The sequence below is a fragment of the Drosophila santomea genome, chromosome 3L, assembly GCF_016746245.2.
Source record: "Drosophila santomea strain STO CAGO 1482 chromosome 3L, Prin_Dsan_1.1, whole genome shotgun sequence".
NCBI lineage: Eukaryota > Metazoa > Arthropoda > Insecta > Diptera > Drosophilidae > Drosophila > Drosophila santomea.
In genome coordinates, this window is record NC_053018.2 from 6,387,195 (window position 1) to 6,400,183 (window position 12,989).

General features: G+C 44.6%; 1 protein-coding gene across 13 annotated transcripts in view; it reads left to right on the forward strand.

Moving 5' to 3' along the window:
• The window catches only part of LOC120449874, an 85,052-nt gene that overhangs the window by 62,009 nt on the left and 10,054 nt on the right, over positions 1-12,989 (forward strand). For 8 of the 13 annotated variants that reach the window (XM_039632546.2, XM_039632547.2, XM_039632549.2 and 5 more), the window contains 11 exons: positions 1,136-1,287; positions 4,177-4,391; positions 7,392-7,562; positions 8,679-8,873; positions 8,941-9,049; positions 11,044-11,223; positions 11,281-11,418; positions 11,521-11,678; positions 11,748-12,125; positions 12,220-12,448; positions 12,558-12,867. In XM_039632546.2, coding sequence (XP_039488480.1) covers positions 1,136-1,287; positions 4,177-4,391; positions 7,392-7,562; positions 8,679-8,873; positions 8,941-9,049; positions 11,044-11,223; positions 11,281-11,418; positions 11,521-11,678; positions 11,748-12,125; positions 12,220-12,448; positions 12,558-12,867 — 2,235 coding nt within the window. The remainder of the gene's footprint in view (positions 1-1,135; positions 1,288-4,176; positions 4,392-7,391; positions 7,563-8,678; positions 8,874-8,940; positions 9,050-11,043; positions 11,224-11,280; positions 11,419-11,520; positions 11,679-11,747; positions 12,126-12,219; positions 12,449-12,557; positions 12,868-12,989) is intronic. The other 5 variants (XM_039632548.2, XM_039632539.2, XM_039632540.2 and 2 more) reach the window with 2 other exon arrangements.

Consider the following 12,989-nt stretch of genomic DNA (forward strand, 5'->3'; position numbering starts at 1 on the left):
GCGAAAAATTGCAAAAAATTAGCATATTAATGTATGTACATGGATCGATAGGGAATTTTGTTACGAATTCAACGAGGTATGGCACTCCACATTTGGACAACTATTTTTACTGCTATCGACAAAAAACGGATTATGTTTAATCAAAAAATAGAAAAAAAAAATTGTTGTAAAAAATCGGAGATTTTCAGTCGGTGTTTTCGCCATAGCTTGGCCAAAAATGGTCGCACAGCTAAAATAAATACTGTTTTGTGCTGCTAATAAACATAGCTAACTATGTCTATCCCAACATTTTCGATTTTCGAAAAAAAAAAATTTGACAAATTTTTGCATTTTCGATAAGGGGTACCATCATCAAAATTTGCGAAAAATGGCAAAAAATTAGCATATTAATGTATGTACAAGGATCGATAGGGAATTTTGTTACGAATTCAACGAGGTATGGCATTCCACATTTGGACAACTATTTTTACTTCTATCGAAAAAAAACGGATTATGTTTAATCAAAAAATAGAAAAAAAAAATTGTTGTAAAAAATCGGAGATTTTCAGTCGGTGTTTTCGCCATAGCTTGGCCAAAAATGGTCGCACAGCTAAAATAAATACTGTTTTGTGCTGCTAATAAACATAGCTAACTATGTCTATCCCAACATTTTCGATTTTCGAATTTTCGAATTCAACGAGGTATGGCATTCCACATTTGGACAACTATTTTTACTTCTATCGAAAAAAAACGGATTATTTTTATCAAAAAATCGATTATTTTTTATCAAAAAATCGAATAAAAAAATGTTATAAAAAATCGGATATTTTCAATCGGCGTTTTCGCCATAACTTGGAGGAATTTAAGGAGGATTGGATTTAAATGTGTCGCAACTAAATCCAATTTTAAACTGAAACAGTCAAGTTTTACACTTTAAGTCCGAAACTTGTGTGTTAGAGATACCATCACATTTTTAAAATATATTTCTTCTCCTCACATAATTTACATCTTAATTAATACGGATGTCATGGGAATACGCACATGTGTGGGCTTAAGCATTAACATTTGTTCCACCTTATCAAGTGGGGTTCACAATGATAATTATGCAAATACCTGGCTCACCTGACTAAAGTCTGCACTTTTTCTCACTCCGCAGGTCCTCGCGCACTGAGCCACCAGATCTAGTGGGTATCATGAGGGTTACGGATGATATGATTGACTCGCTGGTTTGTCCGCCGCCGCCAACAGATCCGCCGGTGATGAGCGAGGAGATGATAACTGGACTGATTGTTCCGGCACCCGGTTGGAGTAAGTACCACCCAATTCCAAATGCCCGAATCCCAAATCCCCAATTCCCAAATCTCGATTCGCGGAGGCCCAGTGGCCAATGCACCCATGCAAAACCGAAAGAATTCTACCCCGGGTAACCTCGAAATTGTTGTGTGCGAATTCGGCCGCTTTTAAACATTTAAGCTGGAAAAATGAAGGGTGGGCAGTGCGGTTTAAAGGGGGGGTGTGGGGCAAGCTATAGGCAGCATTCATCAGCCACTCGTACAACAAAAGCATACTAATCACGGCTATGGTTGCAGTTCCGTGTCCGTATCCGTATGTACGGCTAGGGGTCCGGTTTTACGAGCCTTGACGTTGAGGTGCGTCGTCCCTATATTTCTGGCTCTCTTTATCCTTAATCCCTGAATACCTACATGTACGGGTGTATGGGTGTGTTTGGGTGTATGTGTGTGTGGCAGGAAACGAAAAAGCGCATTTCCGGGCATGCATGCGAATTTGTAAAGTTCATTAAAGTAATTTATATTTCATTTTTTTTTTTTGTGAGTTGAGTTGCATTAAATGCTGGCTCTAGACAACGGCTAGTGAAAGAGATGGCAACAGGGTGTGCGAAAGAGAGAGAGGCATCGAATGTGGGTGTACAACATGTACAACAACAATTACATCAATATGTAAAGAGGGAACGAGAGAACGAGAGAGGCGTGTGTATGTGTGTGTGTGTCGTTTCGCAACAACCAACTACATAATTACAGGATTACAAACTGCAGCATACATTCGAGCGCTCGCACACACACGCGCATGCACGCACACACACACACACGCTGCGCTGCACTCAAAAAGCCGAAGTGGCTAAGAACACAAAACAATTAAAGCCAACAAACGCAGCAGCGGCAAACAACAACAACCACAACAACAGCGGCACACAAAATGAAACTTTTTTGTTGCGGCCAACAATTAAAAGGCACAGAACGAACACTAAAAAAAGAATTAAAATAAAAAATATAACAACAAAACAAAAATTGTAGCAGAAATTAAACGACTCTCTTTATACGAACGCATATGTATGTATGTGTATGTGTGTGCGCGCGTATTAATATTTATTTCTGCATTTTTATTTTTTTGTTGACACACATCCTGGTGGCTAAAAAAGTTTGCCCAAGAAGAGAAGGGTATTTGAAGGGACAATAAAAGCGTACAAAAGCGAAGTAACTGATTACAGGGAGTATATTCCCCACATTTTTTCCAAAGCCACCAATTTTCAATTAAATGTGCTCTTCATAAGTAAAAAAATGCGAATTTATTGATACCTTGGCTGCCGTCAAGCCAATTAGTTGTATTAAATTGCGAAAAGCTAGGCCAGCCAAGTTAAGCCAGCGAAAAAAAGAGTCGGATTTCCTTGAAGAACTTCGCAAACATTCAAGGGATCATTAACCCCCAGGAAACTATGCAGGACTTGTGCCAAGTTGTTTAGTATCCTGGCACATACAAAAAAAACACAAAAAAAAACTAACAGGAAGTAAAACAAAAAACTGGCCCAACTTGAGAGCTCCTCGAGCGTATCTTCCTGCCATAAACAACGGCAAGTCTTACTTTATTTAAAGCCACTGAAACTGGCCAAGTTATTTGCCATCGACAAATTCGGCTTGGCACGTCCACGAGTTATTAGCTCCTGGCTTCTGCCAGGACCCTAGAAAAGCCCTACAACCAGGACTACGTGCAGTTTGCAAAAGGAGACCGCAAACTGAAATTTATAAGACGGCAATTTCCAATAACTACCCACACACACTTACGCATGCAGAATGTGTGTGTGGGATCAAATTTTAGGGAAAAATGCTCATAAAATTTGCTGCCAGCAAATTTGCATGCAGAAGAGCCAAGACAACAGGATAGTCGACACCAGGACACCAAGGCGGTGTCTTCAAGGACATGATATTTAAACGCTTCACGAGTGCTGGCAAAACTACTTCTACTACATGCCACAGAAGCACGCAAGAAAAATATACCAAAGTACACTGTACTTTGGCTTTGATCTATTAAAAAATAGCAATGTAGCTTTCTAATTTGAACTATGATCTCTGAGTGAACTTTTAAATATGTAATATTTTGAATTCACTTTCGCAAGACCTAACATGTTCATTTAAGGATCTAAACTCTTGCATTCTTGAGATTGCGAACTTTCTTGGTAATTTCTTTGTTGCCAGCTAACTTAACATTTTAAAAGTTTATGCAACTTTTGGGCTGCTCGAAACAATATAGTACTATAGTATTTTCGGTCCAGCTGCTTCTTTGCTAGATCTTGGGCCAATAAACTGCCTCTAAGAAATTGCCGTTTCTATGTTTTAAGATTAAAAATTCCCAAAATAGTTGCGGTTACTTCTTTGGCAAGTGCAAGTGAGTTTCTCTGCGAGTTGGCCTCATATGTATGGGCCATAAATTTTTTTCGGTTAAGAGCCTTGCTCTCTCTCTGTCCCTTTCCCGCCGCCTGTGTCCTTCTCTTTCCGTCTTTAGTGTGTGAACGCTGTGGCAAACACATTGCAGCAATAATCATTACAGCTTGTTGTTGCTGCTGGCTGTTTTTTGTCGTTATTACTTTCGGCTTTGAGGCAGGGTAAAAAACCTAAGGGGCGGGGAAGCTGGGAGGTTGGGAGGCGGGAAAGAAGGATGAAGGCGTGCCATTTACGCCAGTATTAAAATTCCTTCGTTCGCCTTTTTTACTGCACAAACATGGAATTTAAAATTAACAAGCGACAAATAACCGAAAAAACGAGCATTTAATCGATATTCTCCAGGCGCGCCTGTTAAACACACACACACACTCAACTAATTGCGAGGCAGGCCAAAACTAATAATAATAAAAGTAGTAATAATACTTAATCACAACATTCGCTTATCTCCCCATGCAATTTTCAGATGGCACTAGCAAGGATTTGTACTCGCCGGAGGCGGAAAGCTCACCGGCCACCTCCTTTGTGGATCCTGCCGCAATGGCCGCCCAGTTGGCGGTGGGCGGCATGGGCGGAATGGGCGGCGTGGGAGGCGTGGTCGTAGGCGGACTGGGCGTGGCCAAGCCAACGTCGCGTACGAGCAGCTTTGAGATTGAGAATCTGCTAAAGACCGCGGAGCAAGTAAGTGCATCGTCCGAAACACGTTTGTATGATCTGGAGGAAGGTGGAGGGAGGTTGGAGGCACAAGGCAGGAGGATGACCTCCTGAAGCTGGAAAACTGGGAATGGGGACAACCAAACGCAAACACAACTCTGCACCTACCTCCCTCCCTCCTTCCCTCTCTCTCTCCCCCCTCGTTTGTTCGACCCCCCATGACCCCCAGCACGGCTCCAAAATCCCACCCCTTTTAGTATGTATTTACCCTCCCCCGACTTGTCCCACAGGAACCTGCCACTTGGAAGGCAAATCAAATTGCTTTGAACTCGCAAAGCGGAAACGGAAACTATTAAAACGAGCGCCAAACACGACATTCAGTGGGTGGTTGGGGCTTGTATGTGTGGGTGTGGGTGTGGGCGGACTATATGAATGGGTTGTATACTGTAGTTGATGTGGCGTGGCTTTCGGAAGGCCGACTTCCTCCATTCCCCCAATGAGCACTTGTGATTGAAATGTGCACAAATTGAAATTTGCACAAAAAGATGTGGCAAGAAACACTCGGAGCAGGAAGCGAGATCTCCGAGAGCTCTATGCCCCAGGGCGTGTCTCGACACATCTCAAGATGTCATGGCAAATTTGGCCTATTGGGTCGCCCACTGCCGCCAAGAGGACGAGATCCTTCGGCGCGACGCCGCTTCCTTCTCCTCCAGACAGCGAACAATAAACGTCACGGATAGCAATGTGCCTGGCATAAAAATATCAAGGATATCTATATATATGCAGGACAACGGATATGCCTACAGAGAAAGAAAAAGCTACCAAGATAGAATGCTACAAATAATAAAAAATAGAATTAAGCAATAATATACAGCTTTATTTATTTATTCATTCAAAAGATTTTATATGCTATGAGTTATGTAGTTAGGTACATTGAATATTATGTTAACATGTTTATTAGGAGTATTTTTATAATAAGTAAATTTTTTGTTCCAGTGGGTGGCCAGACGAAGGGGTTGAGAGAGGGGGCGCGACGGGACAGATAGAACAACAAGCAAAGATGCCACAGAATGCACTTTGTTTTCTGGATATGCTTTCCCCAAGTGTGCTCGAAACTGGCAGAAACCCACTTCATTTAATGATACTTGAACACTGTGACACACAAACACACTGAGGGGAGCCAAAAGCGGTTGAGGGCAAAGGGCTTTGTGCGGGGGTGTGAGGGGGGGTTTGGTGTGTTGTGTTATATAAGGAATCCTTTTAATTCAAGTTGACATTTCGCACAGGACGAAACGAAGAGGCTGGGCGCAAAATTCAAGACATTTTCAAATTTTTCATCTTTGGGCCAGGCCAGCGGCAACAATGTGGGCACTCAGCGCCAGAAGCTGCCGCAGATGTTGCCACTGTTGTTGCACCTGTTTCACCTGCTGTACGTCAAGACCCACCCACCCACTTCATTTTTTTTTTTTTTTGCTGGCCCCGTGTCTGCCGTTTTGGCTTTTGGGTCGGCGTCGCTTATGCAAATCAGAAGCGCAGCTCAGCTCAGCTCAGCAGCAGAATGCAGAACAATAAAACAGTTGAAAGTAGACAAGAACAAGCTGCAACAGCCAAGGGAACCGAGGCAGAAAGAGAGCGGCATAGGGCTGGGGAAAGAGAGGGCACTAACAATACACAAAGTGCAACTGCATAAAAGTGAAACGTCTCCACAATGCTGGGCAACAACAGCGCCAAACAATGACAACTGCAATTGCAGCAGGTCAGAAAGAGAGGGAGACGGGGAAAGGGAAAGAGATGGCGCTAAGGCCTAGTGATGACAACGTGACAAATTGATTTAAGATTCAGGGATTCTGTTTAATAATAAAACTACAAAAAGCGCAGATCCTTGGAAAATTAATCCACAATTAGTCAATTAAATTATAATCAAATAAAAAGTTTCAATTCGGTCAACGCTTTTACATACATAGTTATATAAGGCATTACTTAAAATGTCATCCTTACACTTACAATGTATCCTTAGATTTAGTATGCAATATCCTTTGCTCTGCAAGTTCAACACCTTTTTTGAGGTTTGAGTTCTGTTTGTTTAGGTATTTACAATGCAAATTCATTTGCCGCTCCCTTTGCTAAGTCAATTTATCAGGAATGCTCCATTTAACACTTTTTTCTCTTTCTGTGACAAAGACACAAGTAGGTGAGCCAGAAGAGCTAAGCAAATAGCAGAAAAGTCAAGAGAAAGCGACGAAGAAAGTCTCTGCCGCCACTAAGTCTTGATGCAAAAGTAGGGGGTTTTCATGTGGATATAGCATATGGGATGGGGCAAAGGACATGTCCGTATGTATTTTGTGTATGTCAACCGTCAAGCGTCAACTGTCAGTGCCAAATGTGCTTGTAACCGCAAACACACAGAGAAAGGGCGAAGGTTGTGGGTGGCACGGGTGGCACGGCCAGCAGATAGTTACTATCTGGTATAGGAGTGGTGGGGAGTGGTGCGGCTTGAGATCGAGACCCACAAACACTTTGGCCGCAACACCAACAACGCGAACACCCTTGGAGGACAAAGAACAAAACACCAACAACTCGGACAAGGACGTGACAGTCATTTACAACCGCAGCTGTCTCTGTGTCTCCTTAAAGTGGCCGCGGGCTGGCTGCCACGCCCAAAAACCCCAATCCAAAAGCCCCTTTGAATAACCCATCCATTTGGCACCCCAACCCACCGAGTAGATTCAAACCCCTTCGGTGTTATAAACTATCACTATTCTTGTCTATCTCTGTCATGGCTAACTTCATTTTTGTTTATTGTCATTTATTTGGTGTCTCCTTTTCACGCGCTCGCATCTCTTTACGTTCTGTTGTTCCTTTGGGTTCTGTTCCTCCTCATCATGCAACAATCAACACAACACCAAAATAACAACTCAACTCAACAACAACTCAACAACAATTCAACAACAACTCAACAAACAACAACCACACAACACCACTGTTACAACAACTACAACTTGAACCTGACCTGTGAACCGTGTTAAGGTTACCGGATTTTGTCGTTCACCCCAGGAAACACGGAAATCGAGCCCAACCGGCTCGGTCACCTCATCGGTGTCGACCACGGCATTAACACCATCACGCCAGCTGACCGATGCGGAGAAGCTGCGCAAAGTCGTCATGGAGCTGGTGGACACGGAACGCACCTATGTGAAGGTAAGTCTACACAGCGAAGAAATCTATCTGTATATTAGTAAGATAAAAAAAATATTAAAAACTTTGGAAATTGCTGTTCTAATTTCTAGCATTATTGCACACTTTTAGATAGCTTTTATAATTATAATATCATATTGGAAATACAAATAGCAATACTCCGAAGCTAAATATATATAAATCTTAAATTATATTATAAATCTCTCAAAGCTTAAGAAAGTTGGAAAGATATGTATCTGTGCAATTTTTATTTGATTTTCATAATTGCTGCTTAGCATAACGAAATATTCCTGATCCTATCTGTAAAGCGCTGTTATTTGCTCAGTGTGCCCAGCTTCAACTTAAATGCAAATCCCAGAATCGACCACACCGACCTATGTTCATAAGGAAGGAATGGGGTGGCAAAAAAGTTCGCCTGCAATTAAAAATGCAAATTTTAATCCTTTAACTGTGTCGCTCGGCTTCTGTTTGGGTTTCTCCATTCCGCTTCTACTTCTGCTCCAATCCCAAACTCCTTGCCAGAGTTTGCTTTAAGCCAGCTTCGAGTCTGCTGTGCATTGGTCTGGGCTAGGAAGTATACAAATAATTATTATAATTTAGAAATTATGTAAAGCGCCGCTGCGGCAACGGCGAAGGCTCCGGGTCTTATCTGTGGCGAGCGACCAGACTAGGCTAGGACCCGCCCACAGGCCGCTCCGCCCTACCGCCCACCGACAACCGCACACCCCCCGCTGCCCACTGCCCGCTGCCCGCTGCCCGGAAGTATTGTTCCAAATGAAAGCGCGCGCCTGTGGCTATGCTACAGTATTGCTTCACTCTTTTTTGTTTCATGTTTCGTGCCAGTTGGCAAAACTAAAAAGTTTCCTCCAACCAAGCATAACTGCTGGCCAACTCCGCCGGGAATTGTTGTGGCCCAAAAGGGCGGCGTGGTAGCCATGCGGCAGAGTGGCAGTGGCAAAGGCGCGGAGTCGTCGCCGGTCGTTGATTTTTTAATTTAATTTATGCATTTTCACCGTTCTCCCGCTAAAAAGCGAAATAGAGGAAGTACTTTGCCTTAATTTCGGTATTATCATTTTTGGACTTTATTGAACCGTCCGCCTCTCTCGATTCACATTGCAGCACCTGAACAATCTGCTGGAGCACTATCTGGAGCCCATGAAACGCGAGACATTCCTGTCCAATGCCGAGATCAACGCACTGTTCGGCAACATACACGAGATCGTCACATTCCAGCGGCAGTTCCTGCAGAATCTGGAGGAGTCCTTGGACCTGGAGCCGGAATTCAACAAGTTCGAGCACTGCGGCCAGTTCAGAGTGCGTTTCGCAAATGGTAATTTATGTGTGTGGCACTCAAGTAATAGCATTTCATTGCAATTCACAGAATGTGCTCTTTGCGATTGGCTCGGCCTTCCTGTATTACGTCAACCACTTCAAGCTGTACTCCTCGTTCTGTGCCAGTCACAGCAAGGCGCAGAAAGTCCTGCATCCGAGTGAGTATTCCCCCATAGAATTCAACATTACCCGGAATTACTTATTACACAGTCCCAATTCCTCGGACAAATCAAACTCGCAGAGTATAAAAATTCATTTACATACATCAGCAGGGCGGGAATAAAATATAAATGCAAAGGAAGGCAGTCACAAGATGCAGGGAAATGTTGAGAAAATTAAATTACAACTTTTATTAGCCACATCACAAGATATAGTGTATTTGCATATTACAAGATTGAAAGTGAGAGTGAGAGTGCAAATTGAAATTTTTGAAAAATCAAATTAATATGCATTCTTGACCAGAAGTAACAAAGTTAGTAACCAAGGGAATTTATTTGCATTTTATAAACTGAAACAATTGAGTAATTCAATTTGGTAAGGCCTTGTAAACTGGAAATGAAATGTAAAGAAAAATGCAGAAAAATCTCAAAAAGGTTCAACGCAAAAGTTTTGCTCGATCAAATTAGCAAGTGCGTTACCCTCATGAAACGCACTGTATGTACATGTGTGTTTAGCCTTTTTCGCACATAGTGCGTACACATACATAGTGTACGAACTATTGCAATCAGCGTCAAGCGTCAAAGTCTATTTGAGTTTCAGTTGAGCAAGAAACTTGTAAAAGTCAAATAACCGAAGCGAACCCATCCGAAACCCACAGAGCGAACAATTGGCAAACTATTCGCTTCAATTGTGCCACGCCCCGCCAGCCTCACGCCCACTTTAAAATGATTTGCAAGTTAAATGAATAATTACAACCGCAAATGCCAACGACGACGGAGAAGGCGACAAACCCCAAAGTGGAAACCGCAAACTGAAGGCAAACTCCCGGCCCAAAAAAAGGGGTGTGATGTGGCGGTGGTGGTGGCAGTGGCAGCAGCAGCATATTCATATTCATGCCAAGGCAGCCAGTGGCAGCAGCAGCAGTAGCAGCAGCAGCAGCAGCGGCAACTGTCAAGTATCTTTTGTTAATTAAACTTGTAGAATTATGACACGCTTACAAATGGCGACCCAAAACTATGCCAGGGCTTCACAACTTCTGTCCTTTGGGGCACGACGAGTTTCGGGCGGGAGGTAGTGGAACTTGGGTGCTCCACTTCCACTAAGCCTGCCTTGCAGTGAGCCGGATAAAAGGCTGCTGTGGCGCGACAACATGTCATAATTAAATTAGACTTAGTCTAAGCTTACCAAACACTCGAGCAAACAGATGGCTAGGTGGCTGGGCAGAAGGGAAGAAGAGCATTGATTGTGGCCAGGATGATGGGTTGCGATGGGCTGGGATTTGCAGCTAATCAAATCGTTGGAGGTAAAAAATGTATGCGCAATATTTACAATCAATGAAGGTAGTCAAGGTAGTCAAGGTAACTGGTTGGTAGGGGGGGGGCAGTCCTGCAAGCATCATCCACTCGAGGGGATGGATGGTGCCATTGGGCCCGGCTGTTGCATGAAATTTTATGCGAAAAGTTGAAAGGATAATTAATTATAGCAAGAAGTGCACTTAAGTGCCTTCGTTACGTGCAAGAGCAGGAGAATCCAGTTGCGGATTGGAGGGGGAGGAGGGGTAGGGATGGATGTCGGGCTGGCAGAAGGACATGCAGCCAACGACAGACGCTATTAGACGTAAATCTGCTCCAGCCAAAGCTCCATCTCCTGCTGCTGCTGCCTTTCCTGCTGCAGACAGGCTTTGACTTTGCCTTTATCAAAAGCTGCTCGGCTGACAATAAGAACAAGTTAATGACATTTTCTTGTCGACGTTGTGACGCTGTCATAGCCGCTGTAACTGCATATCCTTGTGCATCCTGCCACGGAACAATACCCCCTTCAATGCTACCCCCCTCACCCAACCATCTACCAACCATTGACTCTAATGGGCCAACGTTGCAATTAATTACAACGACTCGAACGAGCGTCCATTGAAATCGAATCATTTGGCAAATGTCTCAATTTGCATTTCAATTTTTTACCCATCTACGTTCGCCATTCGCCATTCAAACAGACGAGGGCAATCACGCCCTGCAGGAGTTCCTCGCTGCCCGGAATCCCAAGCAGCAGCACAGCAGCACCCTGGAATCGTATCTGATCAAGCCCATTCAGCGCATCCTCAAGTATCCTTTGCTCCTGCAGCAAATGCGCAACCTCACCGACACCCGGGCCGATGAGCATGTGCATCTTTGTGGTATGTATATTATATATCCATTGTGATATGTGTACTCATGGATACCAAATCGAACAGAGGCGCTCAAGGGCATGGAAAAGGTTGCCGAGCACATCAACGAGATGCAGCGCATCCACGAGGAGTACGGTGCCATATTCGATCACCTGTTCCGGCAGCACCAGAAGTCCTGCAAACAGCCCATTGACCTAAGTCCAGGTAAAGAAATTGTAGTATAAAACTTTTAGGCACCTTAAAAATACTCTTGTGAATTCCTACTTACTTAAATTTTAAATCATTACAATCTGCTTTTATTTGTAGGAGATCTGCTGTACTATGGCGGAGTGGAGTGGCTCAACATCTCGGACTTTCTGGGCAAGATCAAGAAGGGACTGGAGCTACATGCCATGTGCTTTGTGTTCAAGTCGGCAGTGGTGTTCCTGTGCAAGGAGCGACTGCGTCAAAAGAAGAAGTTGATGGTAAAAAATAGAAACCAACTAAATCATTTACAATTATTAACCCACTTGATGCATATCTCAAATTCACAGGGCGTTTCCAGCAAGAATGCCACTAATGAAGTGGAGATCATTCGCTACCAGGTGCTCATACCCGTTACCGAGGTGCAAGTGCGCGCCAGTTCGGCCAAGGACATGGACTCCCACTTCCTGTGGGAGCTCATCCATCTGCGTTCCCAGTTGCAACGGCGCTCCGAGAAGGTCTACGTGCTGTCCAACAGCACCGCCGACTTTCGGAATGCCTTCCTGAAGACCATACGCCAGATCATCCGCGAGAGCGTCCGGAACATGTCAATTCCGATGAAGAACTTTGGCGGCAGCTCCGGCTCCGTCTCCGGCCACTCCTCGCAGGGCATGGGCAGCATGGGCTATGCGGGCAACTCCCAGACGCTGGAGCGTCCCAAGCAGCAAGTAAGTGTTACCAATACTTCGTAATTGTACAAATTCTTACAAGATTTAGTTCAAACATTCTCTAAAACATTACTATTACATCTTTGCTCCACAGATCACCATCGTTCATGGCTCGCATACACTGGGCAAACCGAAGAAGAAGTCCGGCTCGCAGCGCCACTCGGCTGGCAACATTGATTACGACAACTTGTCGGGCAGCCAGGAGGCCGACGACCTGCCACCCAGTGTGGGCGTGGTCCACTACGCCTCCGGCCACGCCCACGGCCAGCAGATGCAGCCAACTGGATTCCGAGGACGCAGCAAGACGGTGGGCGATGTTACTGGTGAGTTGATGTCCATTCCAGATAATGCCGCTTCTGTCGAGAAGATTGCTAACAATGCATCATTGTTATCATCATTGACATCATTGACATCGCACGCCGTGCCATAAAGAAATCACCTGCTCTTCCCCAGAACCCCATCAGCAGCAGCAGCAGCAACATCAGCAGCAACATCAGCAGCAGCAACAACAACAGCAACAGCTGATGCAGCAGCAGGGGCACGCCCATGCCCACCCACATCCCCATCCGCATCCACGGGAGCCACCGCCGCCTCCGATCAGGCAGCCACATCTGCACCACCACAGCTCGGACATAGAACGGATCGATCCTGGAACGAAGTCGGAGGGCGAGGAGGACTCGCAGCAGGGCACAATCAGGCCCAAGGCCACTCTGGGTCGAACGCCCAATCACCTGACGCTGAGGTGAGTCTGGCCAATCCTCCTACCTAATCCCTGCTAACTGGTGTTCTGCTGACTAACTGGATTCAGCCAATGCCACTAATAATTGTTACTTTCCTACATGGGAAACGAAATAAATGCATAAA